Source organism: Protopterus annectens, chromosome 6.part0 (genome assembly GCF_019279795.1).
Source record: "Protopterus annectens isolate FY-2018-M chromosome 6.part0, PAN1.0, whole genome shotgun sequence".
NCBI classification, from domain to species: Eukaryota; Metazoa; Chordata; order Ceratodontiformes; family Protopteridae; genus Protopterus; species Protopterus annectens.
The window spans coordinates 406,580,666-406,595,795 of NC_056737.1; the positions used below are offsets into that span (position 1 = coordinate 406,580,666).

A 15,130-nucleotide genomic window follows, 5' to 3' on the forward strand; every position below is an offset into this window, starting at 1 on the left:
TTTGTTAGGGGCAGATCATGCCTACCTGGTTGACTTCTTCGAGACAGTCACCAAGGCCATAGATGAGGGAAAGGTTGTTCACACAGCCTTCAACACCATTTCCCACTCGGGTATTACAGAAAACCTCACCAGCCTGAACATAAACCCCTGCGTCCTGAGATGGGTTGCCAACTGGCTTACAGACAGAACTCACACAGTAAGAACAGTGGACTCCAGGTCTGACTTTAAACCAGTCACAAGTGGAAGGCTGGAGCCTTCCTGTGTCTTGACAGAGTGCTCTTCAAACTATCTGGAGATATACAGAGCTAAGTATATTTTTCTGGCACTTCAGAGTTGTGTACTGTTAATTGTTGCATGACTAATTTTATATCATTGCTGGCTGACTTCAGAGATGTGCACTGTTATTTTTGCTTCACTGTATAGTTTTTCAGATCTCTGCTGAAGGTGTTGTTTTTCCCTTACCCACTCTCCCTATTCCTGTATTGTTTAAATTTGGAGGCTTTTGCAGTTGCCCACCCCCACTGTAGATTTGATCTGGGACACTCCCCCCAGTCCCATCTCTTTACCTCATTCTACCTAATAGACTCCTTCTGCACTTGTTTTAAGTCATTTTTAATTTAATTGCATTTTTTAAAACTGGTCTAACATTGCTACATACTCAAGTGTGCTAGCTTGCACTGCATTTGAATTGTTTTTACTGCTGTTTTAGCTACTTTTCTGTATTAAAAAAAATCTAAGCCTGTTTCCTACCTTTCCTGTAACTAGTGTAGTCCATTTTCAGATTTGCTGTATCCAGGACTGTATGTAAGCTTCTGAGCCCCCCGCACTTCCCGTGTTGGAGGGAAACCTTCTAGCTTATCAGTGGGAATGGTAAGCATTAGGTAACCTATCTACCACATAGGGAGTGGTTGTGGCCCAAAAATTGTAGTTATTGGCTGTTTGGGCAGTTTTTCCATCTCTCTCAACTTTCTGATTTAAAAGCCCACATTTGCACTTGTTTCCCCCTTTTCCTGTAACTAGTTTATTCCAGATACAGATTCTTAGTTTTAGCACTTGAATTTGCTTACTCATGATCAGCACTTGTTCAGAACTTGTTGTAAGCACTAAATAACCTACTAATTACTACATCACTCAACCTTCCTCATTACCTAGAGGAAAACAGTTTTGGTACTTACTTTCTTCACTTGCTTAGAGAAAAACAGCTCTTGTACTCACTTTCCTCACATATAGAGGAAAATAGTTTTGTATTCAGGTATGTCTAAGGGTCAGCTCCCAGTGTTCTCTCCTGTCTATCTGATGAATCTGGGCATCTCGGGGCAATGTAGAAATTGCCTCATGTGCACAGACAACCCTTTCCTCCTACCACCCAACACTACATCTTGTGAGAGATGCACTTATCTAGCCAAACTGGAGGTAAAGCTCTCTCCAACGAAGAGTGAACTTGAGAGTCAAGAGGAGAAGGTAAACACTTGCACCACACCACACTCATCACATAGTCTCACTAAATCTACACCACCAAAATCCACACATAGAAACACAAAAGCATTCATGGAGGCTCTCAATAATAATCAGCTCAAGCAACAGAGACCTCCAAAGCAGAAATGCAAGCAACCTCCACCCCCCAACACAACCCAAATGACACATAACCTGCAGACTCAGTGTGCCACTCAACCACAGCCAATATGTCAAAACAACGTACCCAGCACACTAGTCATAGGTGACTCTATAGTCAGGCACACTGATGTCCCACTCACCAGGCTAAACAAGGAGAAGGTTACTGTCAGCTGCCTGTCAGGTGCCAGGATCTGCCACATAACCCACGCACTCAGGTCACTCCACAACAAGTACAAATATGACTCTGTCATTGTCCATGTTGGTGTGAATGACCTGAGACGTACCTCGCTGGACTACATGGAAAGAGACATGGCAGAGCTCTCCGATCTTGTAGCCCAGGCAGGTATGACCCTAGCCCTGAGTAGCATTCTGCCATCACCCAGAATGATACCGCAGTATAAGGACAAAATGATTGATTTCAACAACTGGCTAAGCTTCTGGTATCATTCTAAAGGGATCCAGTATCTGTCTGCCTGGGATGGCATGGTCGACAGACCATGATGCTTTGCCAGAGATGGCCTGCACCTGTCACCCCTGGGATTCCGTATACTGGCTAAGGTTCTTGCCACCCCTATAGTGCCTTTTTTAGGCAAGGTTCAAATGACAAATTCACCACCGTAACAGGAACAGGCAAGCAAAAACTGAGGGTGATGCTACTCAATGCTAGAAGTCTAAATCTCAAAAATGCACTCACTTGACGCACTCCTTAAAATGGAGAACATCGATATCTGTGCAGTGACTGAGACCTGGTTCAAGGCTCCAGAGAGCACCTCTGCACTACCAGGCTATAACGCATACCACACTTTTCGGCTATGTAACCTGGACCGGAACACCAAAGGCAGAGGTGTGTCCATATTCATTAAGGATATCCACACCTCTAGGCCAGTTGCTCAACATAATGCAGCCAAGGTTATCCAAGTGCAACTAACTCTGGGCAAAACTGCAATCCAAATTGTAACTTGCTACAGATCCCCCACCATACCCCAGGATTCCCACTCCTCTTTTCTTGATGTACTGGAAAATATTAGGGTTCAACCAACCACCCTAATAATGGGCAATTTCAACTACCCCACCATTAACTGGGAAAACTACTCATGTACCAACTCCTTTGCTCAACGCTTTCTGGAATTCATAAACTCCAATGCCCTGGATAAACTTATCCACACCCCCACCAGGGGCAACAATATCCTAGATCTTGTCATTACCAACATGAGTGACCAGTGTTCCACACCTGAAGTCAACGCCTCATTTGTCTGATCCGACCATAAGCTAATTACCCTAGATATCCACATCCTGCCCCCACCCCCCATTAAGAAAACCATGGTAAAAAATTTCTCCAAAGCCAACTTCATGCATCTTAAGACAGTTGTGGTGAACTTCATGACACCCATGCAGATGGACAATACAGTTACGACTACTGAATCCTACACAATTGCACTTTATAAGCACTTACATGAGTGCATGGATCATGCTATCCCAAACAGAACCAAGATGCTATCCTCCAAAAAAAGGAAGCCAATCTGGTGGTCCCCTGCCATAAATAAACTGTACAACAGAAGGAAGAAACTGTTGCAAAAGAGAGTAAAATCCCATGAGTGGAGGAGCTCCCTGGTCAGCCTCAGTAAGAAGCTGCGGTCCCTGATAAAATCCTCCAAAGCTAGTTACAAAAACAAAATCGCCACTGATTCTAAAGACAACCACAAAGCATTCTATAGCTATGTCAAGAATCTCAATGGCAACACTCAGCTCTTCTCTGAGTTACAGCACAATGGCACTAAATATACAGACCCAAGTGATAGTGCCAACGACCTGGCAGATAGGTTCAGTGCTAACTTTACCCCCCCTCTCACCCCCTAAAGAGCCCATCTCTATACCAGAATAAAGCAAAATTCCTGTAATCACGGCTGCACAGGTAAAAACCACACTCTCCAAAGCCAAGAATACAGCATCCATGGGACCTGACAACATCCCAGGCTGCATTCTACATGAACTACAGAACGAACTGGCACCCCACCTAAGTACCATGTTCAATCATAGCCTCACCTCAGGCTTTGTGCCAGCTGAATGGCGCACAGCGACGGTTATCCCACACCACAAGGGGGGAGCCACCATGGACCCAGGGAACTACAGCCCCATTAGCCTGATGAGCCTGGTCTGCAAGGCCATGAAACGTATCATCATGGAACTTATAAACAAAGACATTGGTAATCTCCAAACTCTGGACCCCACCCAGTTCAGGTTTGTAAAAAGCAGATTATGTCTCCTAAACCTGATAGACTTCTTCGAAGCAGTCACCAAAGCTGTAGATGAGGGTAAGGTGGTTCACACAGCATATCTAGATCTTGCCAAGGCTTTCAACACCATCCCCCACTCTGGAATTATAGATAAACTCACTAAACTAGGTATAAATTCCTATGTCACAAGATGGGTTGCTAGCTGGCTCACTGACAGAACCCACACTGTGAAAGTAGCAGACTCCAAATCTGACTTCAGACCAGTGACAAGTGGTGTACCACAGGGTTCAGTCTTGGGTTCTCTCCTGTTTGGTATCCACTTCTCTGATGTACAGGCTAACACAGAAGGTCTTTGGCTAACGAAGTTCGCAGATGACTGCAAACAAGGAGCCATAATCGAAACTCCTAATGATGTGGACGTTCTACAAAAGGGCCTCACTGAGACAGATGCCTGGTGTCAAAGCCATGGCCTCAAACTCAATGCCAAAAAGTGCATTGTCATCCCCTTTGGTAAAAACTCTGTACCCATGAACTACAACATAGGTGGTAGTATACTTAACACTGAAAGTGTGATAAGAGATTTTGGGACACAGGTGGACAGTAGTCTCTCCTTTGATAATCACATCACCACAGTAGTCAGGAAATCCTTCTACATGGCACACCTTATCACAAAAGGTTTCTCATCCAGAAAAAAAGAGGTCATTGTTCCCCTCTACTCATCACTCATTAGACCCATTATAGAGTACAACACCCCTTTTGGTATTTACCTCACAAGACATCTACAACAACTGGAAAGGACACAGAAATACCTCACAAAGAGGATTACCAGCCTCAAACAGATGCCCTAAGCAGACCGTCTCAAAAAACTCCAGCTTTACTCCGTCGCATATCGCCTACTCATAGGTGATCTCTGCCTAACATACAAAGCTATGTCAAACCCAGAGCTGTTGGACATGCTCCACTTAAAGAAATCCCAATCCCTCCATGCTACACGCTCTAAGGACCTAAACCTTGTCACCACAATAAACAGAACATGCCGGAGGGATAGATTCCTGTCCCAGAGACTTCCCATACTCTGGAATAAACTACCTATCTATATCAAACAAAGCTCTTCATTAGCACTCTTCAAGAAAAATCTTGATGATTGGATGGGAAATAGGAAATTCACCCCAGGGATCACTTCTGTGGCTCTGCTCGACAGTGGCGCAGGCAAATAATTTTCTTGGGTGGCAAAAGCCAGGGTACCATTTTGGCTGGGCTTGTATAGGCCCTAGGGCCAATAGCCTAGTACCTACCTTTTAACCTATGAACCTATAAGTGGTGTCCCACAAGGCTTGGTCCTGGGACCCCTACTGTTCAGCATATACTTCTTAGAAGTACAGGCAAACACAGGAGGACTATGGCTAACCAAGTTCACCGATGACTGCAAACTGGGAGCCATAATTGACTCTCCGGCTGACACGGACATCCTCCAAAAGGGCCTTACTGAGACGGACACCTGGTGTCAAAGTCATGGCCTCAAGCTAGATGCCAAAAAATGCATAGTCATCCCATTTGGGAAAAACAAAACATCCAGGAATAACCACATAGGTGGCAGCCCCCTTAATACAGAAGAAGTAATAAGAGATCTGGGGACCCAGGTAGATGGTAATCTCTCCTTTGACAATTATATTGCCAAAGTAGTTAGGAAATCCTTCTATGTGGCCCATCTAATTACTAAAGGGTTCGCATCTAGAAATAAACAGGTTATAGTGCCCCTCTACTTGTCACTCATCAGACCCATCATAGAGTATAATGCCCCATTTGGGATGTACCTCACAAGACACTTCCAACAGCTGGAGAGACCACAAAAGTACCTCACCAAGAGGAATAATGGCCTCAAACATATGTCCTATGCAGCCCGACTGAAAAAACTCTGGCTGTACTCACTGGCATATCGCTTACTCAGAGGTGATCTCTGCCTGATTTACAAAGCCATGCCCAACTCAGAATTGATGGACATGCTCCATCTAAAGAAATCCAAGTCACTGCGAGCCACATGCTCTAGTGAGATAAACCTTGCCACAACAATAAATAGAACATGTTGGAGGGATAGATTCCTGTCACAGAGACTCCCCATGCTTTGAAACAAAATTCCAAGCTACTTTAGGCAGAGCCCCTCACTAACACTCTTCAAGAGAAACCTTTACGAGTGGATGGGTAACAGAAAATACACCCCTGGGATCACTTCATTGGCTCTGCTTGACAGAGGATCAGTTAATTAATCAATGGGGCGGCGATAGCCAACACACTCTGGCTAGGCTTATAAATGCCCTCAGGCAGATAGCCTAGTACCTACCTATGAACCTATGAACCTATATCAACCAGAGGTATTTGCTAGTCAAAGATCATAACTGGTCCCATTTATGAAGCTGAATTCATTGTGTGGTGAACATGGGATCAAGCTGGTTTGGTAAGATTTTGGGTAATGATTCCTAGTACAATTGGATTAGCTTAATGAACTTTATTGTTTGTTAACTGTAGATGTCCTATGCCTTCATTTGCTCCTTTTTCTTGACTTAAATAATTTATAATTCCAGATAATTCCACACAAGAGACACTAAACTGACACTATGAGCAGGATCAAAATTTATTAGAGAAACATGCTTGTACCGCCTCCCAAATTTATCCTTGTATAAAGAAGGGAATTAGTAGTGATTACTGACAACAGGAAGAGAATCCTGGATGGACACCTATCAGACCCAGTTCTTTTCTTGTTCAAGAACTGAATCATCTAGCGCTTTTGTTAGACTTTCTTAAGTTTACTAAATATGTTGATGTAGACCAAGTAGATAAGGCTTTAATGAATTTAAAACTAGAAACATATATTTAAAATATGAATGAATGAGCTTGAGCAACTGGATGGTTACCGCTGATAGTTTTGCAGAGCGTATGAGCATTATGTAAAAAAAAAATCAAACTTGATGAAAAGTGTTATGAACAATTAAATAGTACGTTGAATCATGCAGATCTGGAAAAGCTTGTGGAAATGTAAATGCAGAAGAAATGTTAGTCACCTTATCTGTAAGAATTATTCAACAGGCAAGCCTAGTAAGGTATGAGGGCAAAGTTGATATAATCTCTTAAAAGCTAGATTTGGAGTGCTAGTTTGAAAACTTGGGTTTGATATTTTGCAGTCATATGCAGGCTATCCAACTACAGATGAAATCTCCTTTTGGAGGATGAAAGATACAAATTGTGAAAGCATATCTTGTATTGGAACAAAGAAACATGACTGACAATGCTGGGAATAACGAGTACTACAATGAGATGTGGGCATATTATTAGACAGAGTTATTACATTTAATTTAGACATTTAAATAAAAATCAGGAGAACTGTGATAACATGGTTTCTCAGATGTAGGTACTGAAAGAAACCCTGTTGTATTGACTGGTAATGAAATAAGCAGATGTGTGCTTAATTTATGAGTAATAATCCAAGAAAATAGGTGAGTGCACACACACCAGACTAGTAACCAAGATAAGTGTGCACAGTGAGCCCAGGACACCAAAATGAAGGAAAAGTCCACTCTCAAGTCCAAAGTGCAAAGAATAACTTCCTGTTTTGATTCTGAGGAAGTCCTTGTTTGATTACTTTTTATAAGGATGAAATTACAAAAGCTCATAGTAGTGTGCTAAAATATTATTTTACCTGCATCGGTGAACTGTTTACAGAACTGACCTCGTGCTTGATGATTTTCTTTATTTTGATGTCCTATGTTCACTGTGCACACTTGCGCTGGTTACTAGTTTATGACTAAGGCAGTTGTCAAATGGGATCAGTCCAAGCAGCTGCATGGCACAACTGCTGTGCACTTATTTATCCAAAGCATTCTTGTTATTCTGGCAAGATGCTACTTCTATTTCAGGTGACCACAGACCCTGGAAATCCATTAAAAAGCAACACAACATTTGTTTCAGAGGGCTATGTTAATGGTAATATGCAATACATATATAGAGTAATGGATTCTGTCTTCTGGTAATGGTTCTGATTGACAAGCTCTGTCTAGTTTGGTGTAAAATTAATGAATCAAAATGTGTAAAAACAGTCGAGTAAAACAGCTAATGGCTGAATTAGGGCAGCAGATATGGAGGATTTAATACAAACCAAATACCGGCACTCTGTAAAAACAACCGAATAAAAGAAAACACTGAAGGCAGCAGAGAACGAACTCACAAGAAAATTAGCGTAAAAACTTTTTAATCAATGCTTTCTTCAGGTAGACTTCATCAGAAATACAAAAATAAACTGAACTCTCACATATATATACTCTGCTTACTAAAACTTTAATTGCTCAATAAAAACTAATTAACAAATGAACAGTTAACAATGAACAAAAATTCTATCAGTTAAAGCAACTTAACCCTTCTCAATGAAAAAAATATATGCAAGTCAAATGACGTTACCTTTCAGCCAAAAAACACTTTATATTTATCATATCATTCAAACCTGGAGGGCAGTCTCCCTCAACTTCAACTGCCATAATGTTTCTTTTCTTTACACTCTGCTTTTCAAATTCCCACCCCTTAAATCTTTCTCCACATGTTCTAAAATAGAAAAAGGAAATTGTTTATATAAATTACAATTAACAGAATGTCTATATAAAGCATTGCTGTCATCTTTATATCTGACGACATAATAATGTTCTTTAATACATTTGTTTAGGTTTCTTGCAGTCATGCCTATATAAAAGGCCAGACATAATGAACATAAAGCAACATAGACCATATTCTGCAGTTGAATCTACCAGGTATACTAAATGTATACTTCAAATGATGTAAACTAACATAAGGACCTTCGTGTATGTACCTACAGTTGTCGCAGCTGTAGTACTCGTATATACCTTTGGACCTATCTGTGAAAGGCAGGGATATTTGAGTATCATCTTTTTCTAATATACTTTTGATACTATTACCTTTTTTATAAGTTTTTTATAAGTTCAGGTTATGTTTGTATTTCTGATGAAGTCTACCTGATGAAAGCGCTGATTAAAAAGTTTTTATGCTAATTTTCTTGTGAGTTCGTTCTTTGCTGTTTTTAGTGTTTTCTAGGATTTAACACAAACTTTGATTCAGATCCGAGAACTAATCAATCTAAACTGGAATAGATAAAGACTTGGCATACAGATGCTTCACAAAGATGCGGAACCAGAAAACAAATGTTATGATTGTTGAGCTGGAGTATATCCAAGAATGAGGTAAGTGAGACTGATGCAGATTAGTTATATTAGAAATTGAATACAGAGAAGAAGAAGATGAAGACAAAGAGGAAGAGGAGGAAGAAGATCAAGAGAAGGAAGAAGAGGAAGAGAGAGAGGGAGAAAAGGTAGGACAGGAGGGAAAGGGAAAAGAGGGAGAAGAGAAAGAAACTGTGGCAGAGATGAGTGGATGGGTGAATGTTACACTAACATGAAATAATCCTGATCTGTATCCTGACTTAGTGATGAAATAGGAGAGTCTGATCTCAAAGGAAGAATGCTGATGGGAAGGTGGGTCTCATGTGTCAGGGACAAAGCAATTACTCTGTGACACTGACACCTTTATGTGGTCCTCACGTTTTTGTTTGGAAATATGGTCCACAACATGCAATGGCATTAGTAGACACCAGGGTAGATATAACAATGATTACCAGTTACCCAAACCTGCACTGACAGCCATGGACAGTATTTTATTGGCGTGGTGCAGGTAGAACTGCAGGAGCCTGGATTAAACTGTAAATATTATTTAGGGATGGGTTCCCCCCAGATTAAACTGTAAATATCATTTAAGGATGGTTTCACATGCTTTTTTCTTGGTAGTAGTAGTACCAGCCCCAGAAACAGATATTTATCATGGGAGGATATTGCAAAACACCATTGGTTAATTTCAGTTTGGGGTGAGATACTGTTCAGAATAATGCTACAAAACCTGTGATATTTGGTTACACAAAGTGGTAGCCTATACACATCCCTCACTAATACAAGCAATAAACAATAAACATTAAACAGTATTGTATATTGGGGGTCATCAAGAAATGACAGAGAAAATCAGAACTTGTACAAGCTGGCATTTCATAGCCTAGTGTGAGTTGATACAGCACTCTAGTACGGCCAGCAAGAAAACCGGATGGTTCATGAAGGATAATGGTGGATTATCAAGGACAGAAGAAGTAAGTATCATGCTTGTCAGCAGCTGTTCCAGACACTGTCACAATCACTGAATGACTAAGTGTGACAGCATCTCAGTATCGTGCTATAACTGAACTGCCCAACGCTCTCTTCTTGATTCCTCTAACTAAAGAAAGCTAACTACAGTTTCATTCACTTTGGATGTTCAGCAGTACACATTCCAGCAACTCTGCCACTGTCACCACTGATCAGGAATAAAAGATTGTCAAGTTGTATTTTAATGTATCTTTAATGGTCAATAAAAATATGCTGCATTCTTTTTACAGTTTTCTATGTGTGTTTCTGAGGGGCTTGATGTGTGGAGAGTCACTCCTGTTATGGAGAGGATACTTTAAGTCTTTCCACTTTTTCTTCACTTAGCTTCATTGTTTTCTTGTATTTTTATTTGGATGGGTCATTTGCTTCTTTCTTTTTCTGGTTAAATCTTTTTAGGTTTCAAGTCTATTCCAACTGCAATACTGTGTAACTTTCTAGAGAATAAGTGAATATCTTTATTGTGATATTAATAGTGAAATGTTATTGATATGTTTTATAATACTGCATTTATGTATTTTAGTAATCAGTTGTGTCTATAGGTAGGTTTGTGCTTTATGATGTTCTTTTGGGAGGTTGTAGAAATTGCAGTTTAAATATGTTTGTTGTCTCTAGGTGATTTGGTCACAATGACTACTGCTAAAGTGACACCCCAACCCCATGTAAAATTGGGGAAAACAGGGTTGATGATGATGTGTTTTAATGTGTTACTTTTTATTTGCATTTTATTTCTAATGTGGTTGTTTTGTTTCCCACTAAGTGCTCTGTTTCTTGTTACTATAGTTGCTGTACTGTGGCGATTTACATTTTAATGCTAATTAGATCTTCTTGTTAATGGTATGGATAGTGTGGATATGGTTGGCATCAATATAAACATTTGGTAACGTGGGTAGAATGGTAATAAATAAAATATATTACACTTTAATTTACTTATTTGTTTTATCACACACTTTTATCATCGTAAGATGAATATGAATTATGTACACCTTGTTCTGTGCCTGAAAACATCCTTGGACCAGCCTTTCAAACTGGTAATCAGATTTACAAATAGCCCAAAAGAATACTCACAAATGGTAAAGCAACATATGCATATTTGCCTTCTATCTTTATAACTTTAGTATGTGGCAATTATTAAGACATTTGTGAGTTTATTATGACAAATATAACATTTTCTGACATTTTAAGTAAGCAGGAGTCTGTTCAATGCATGTTTTTGTTGGAATATCCACTTGTTTAAATGCTTCATAGCAATCAGTCATTAAAAGAAAATGCTCATTGATGCTGTGGAAAAAATAACATTCTTTCTGCTAAACTTGTCTTTCCGCCAAGAGCACTGTGGCAGTTTTTTAAAGGTTGCCTTTTATTAAAAGCATGGTAGATGCTGTATAAATACTCTTCATTTTTGTTATAGGAAATCACATGCATTTGAAATTATGCTACAGTCACTTTATTAATGTCCCCACTGATTACAGCAGGTGGTTTATGAAACTTAATTACAAAATGCAGTTCATTACATTAGCTAAAATTGGTGCTCATTTGAAAAATAAATACAGTAAGGATTGTGCTAATCAATTTCAATTATTGCATGTATTTATCTCTTTCAGAATAAGAAATTTCTTTATGAGAAAATGAATGGTGGTGGAAAGAGAAAAAAAAGGGTAATTTTTGATAAAGTCATATTTCTAGTACTTTCGTCTTTAAAATACTTAATGCATATTAAAATGCTTTCTTATTTATTCATTCATTCAGTTTGTTAAGAGTTTATTCATTCAAAGTGATGGGTTCTGGTAGTAGTAATCCACAAGGTAACTCTGTTCCAGTTGTAATGTATTCATAGAATAAATTAATTTGAATGCATGAGTTGAGGAGTGTTTTAAATATTAATTTTATGTAAGATACAGGAAAGTGTAGACGTCTGCAATACATTTCCAGCACCTAATGGTACTTATACAAAATGCAGTGATATTGGGAGTCTGCTTTCTGAATTAAAGAAATGTGAGACTGAAGTCCTGTATAGGAAAGGGTTGCAGGAGCACCACTTCTCTCCAATAACAAAAGTCACCTTGCAGCCTTGTTACATTTGACAAAATGATGTCAGGCAGTTCTGCATTGCAGTGTATCTAAACAGAACTATGATGGTTTGTCATCTGAGACATTTCCCCAGAGAACCAGTCACCCCGTCCTCCTCTTCTTTCCCCCTTTCTCAGCGCTCTTCATCCTCCCCCTTACCGTTCTTCATCTGGTGCTCTTCTCATTTGATCTTAATAGTTTGAATATGTTTGAAATGTTATTGCAGACGAGCCTTTTCATTCTTCTTATCCTTATAGTGTACTTGAATTGTGTGCCGTTCTCTGGCTTTATTTTTCAAGAAAAAGCCTTTAAGACTAGATGCAGTTTTCCATGTACAATATTTTCAATACTCTTAACGCGTTGGTGACTACCCTTATGCAGTGCTTAGAATGTTTTTTCTACAGTGAGAATATGGTCCAACCAGGTTCTTTTTCTTGTCAGCCTTACCCATCTTTACCTCAAACAGACAATAATCCATATGATTCTATTCAAATAGCAGAAAATGCAGATTTAAATTCTGAAGCACTCCCTGTAGTAAAAAACAAAGCATGTGTCAACTAGTGAGAGAGGCAATATCAGCTGCTAGTGAGATGGCTGAAAGAAATCATAGTACGTTCTCCAGTAGGGGTAATAATGTTACCAGCATGTTGCTGTCACAAAAGAAACACTACATACAGATGTGGCTGGGACAATATAGTATTGTTAATTGGAGAGATGAATTGTTTATTGCAATATAAGAAAAAAAAGTTTAGAAAATGATCGGTTGATATTTGTAAGTTGCTTCTCATGACAGCAACAGGGGCTACCTGCATGTCATATTGATCCAGAACAATAAGTAGCAGCATTTGTCTATATTAAAGTCCAATATCCTGTGAGAATAAGCCATGGGGCTGACAGATGCTCGGTATCCAATGTGATTGAGACTGGGGTACTGATAGGTGCCTAGTATCCAATGAAGGTGAGACCATTGGCTGACAAGAACACAGTATCCAATAAAACTAAGACTAGGAAGCTGAGAGGTTTCTTGTATCCAATGAAACTGTGATTATGGACCTGAAAAGTATCCAGTATCCAGTAAAACTAAGAACATGGAGCAGACGGGTGCCCAATATCCAGTGAAACTAAGAGCATGGGACTGATAAGTGCCCAGTACCCAATGAAAGCAAGACCACGAGACTGACAGGTGCCTGACCAATATATAGGAACAGGCTTAAATGTTCTAGGATGATTGCTCATGTAAGGCAAGTGCACACCAATGGCTTACATTTTGCCCCAAAACAGCTACAGAGCAAATAGTTTGGGCAGAGCATGAAGCTTTAAGAAGGGCAGCTAAAAGACTATTGGGACCTACAATTTTAAGATGTGGGAGAATAATAGAGAACAAATATGACAAAATTAAATTAATTATTGAAAACAGACTAGGGCAACCTAAGCTGATAAGTAGAAATGCAAGCTGTAATGCAATACTTACTTTATCACTCTTTAACAGCAATTTTGTAAGTCAAGCCATATTTAATTTGGAATGGAATATGCCTTATATGTTGTTGGAAGATAAGGTGTTGGTCAGTAGTTCTTAGGAAGATTTGTGGGTTCACTTTTAAGTATGAATATGATCTTCCCCATTGTTAACCAGGCTGGTGTCTTTTTGGGTTGTGCATATAAGTTGTTTTTATTCAAGGATAAATCATGGTTTAACCATACATACATACATACATACATACATACATACAAATATTTCAAGCAAAGGCATTAATGCCCTTCTAGTCTGCCAATATACTATAACACTTGTTCCCATAATTATTGTCCAGGTTATTCTTAAAAATATCTAAACTATTATTTGCTTTAATGTAATTTGATAGTCTGCTCCATGCATCAGCTGCTTTCTGAGAGAACCAGTTAGTACACTTCTCATCCCCATAGAATCTTTTTTTTTTAATTTTTCCAAATCTTTTTGGTTTCTAATACCATGATGGGATGGACCCCATTTCTAAGTCAAAGTATGATAAAAGTTCACAAAATTAGTATTGTTTCAATCTGATGTTAGTCAGAAGTGCTCTACGTAGCACCTGCAATGTGCCAAGTAATGACTCCTTCTACAATTTGTATGGAGTTACATGTATTGGTAATGTATCTACATATGCTTGTAGATTCTTTTTTATAAAACCTGCTGCTTCTGCATCGGTTGTCTGATGATTCTCTAGTACTTTTTGATTCCCCCAAACATTCCCAGAGATAGCTTTCCCTAAATGCCCTATATAACTGAATAAGATCTCCTCTTAGATATCTATAAGTGATACTGTACAAGTTCAGATATTTTAGTCTTTCATTATAACTTAAATGTTCACATCCATGGGCGCCATTGGTATATTTCTGCTGTGCTCTTTTCGGTTTACGCATGCTTGTTTTCTTATAAGGTTTCCATATTGTCAATTTGTTATTCCATACTCAGGTTTGGGTCTAATGTAACTAACAATGACATCATAATTTCTGATTTCCTAGACTTTATAAATCTTTTTATAGAACCGATAGTTCTATAACTATCATTAACCAATTGGTTGATATAATTAGAAAAACTCAAAGCTGGATCTATCCATATACCCAGGTCCTTCAATGAATCTACAGTGTCATCACCGTGTGCTATATTAAATATTCACCTTTCAATTTATGTCTCCCAAATCTCATATGCTTATTTTTTGATTTATTAATCAGAGCATATTATTCTCCTGTGCTCAAATGGTCAATTTAGTATAGTTATTTTGCAGACATGCCTTATCTGTAACAGATATAATCAGTTTACCCAATTTCAGGTCATCTGCATATAGACTGTAAGAACACCTCAGATGAAAACTTTAGGTCTGAAAGATATAATCTAAGCAAGTAAAGGCCTAGGACAGATTCCTTTGGGACATACTGATAGTAGCCAAGAATTTCACCTGTACAATTGTATGATACTTGCAATGTCTTATTTTTAAG

The 15,130-nt window shown here is 39.0% G+C and overlaps 1 protein-coding gene across 1 annotated transcript in view; it reads left to right on the forward strand.

Annotated features, from left to right (window-relative positions):
• Positions 1-15,130, forward strand: part of SCG5 (secretogranin V) — a 402,914-nt gene that overhangs the window by 333,058 nt on the left and 54,726 nt on the right. Inside the window, 1 exon segment of the mRNA XM_044074153.1 lies at positions 11,692-11,745. Coding sequence (XP_043930088.1) covers positions 11,692-11,745 — 54 coding nt within the window.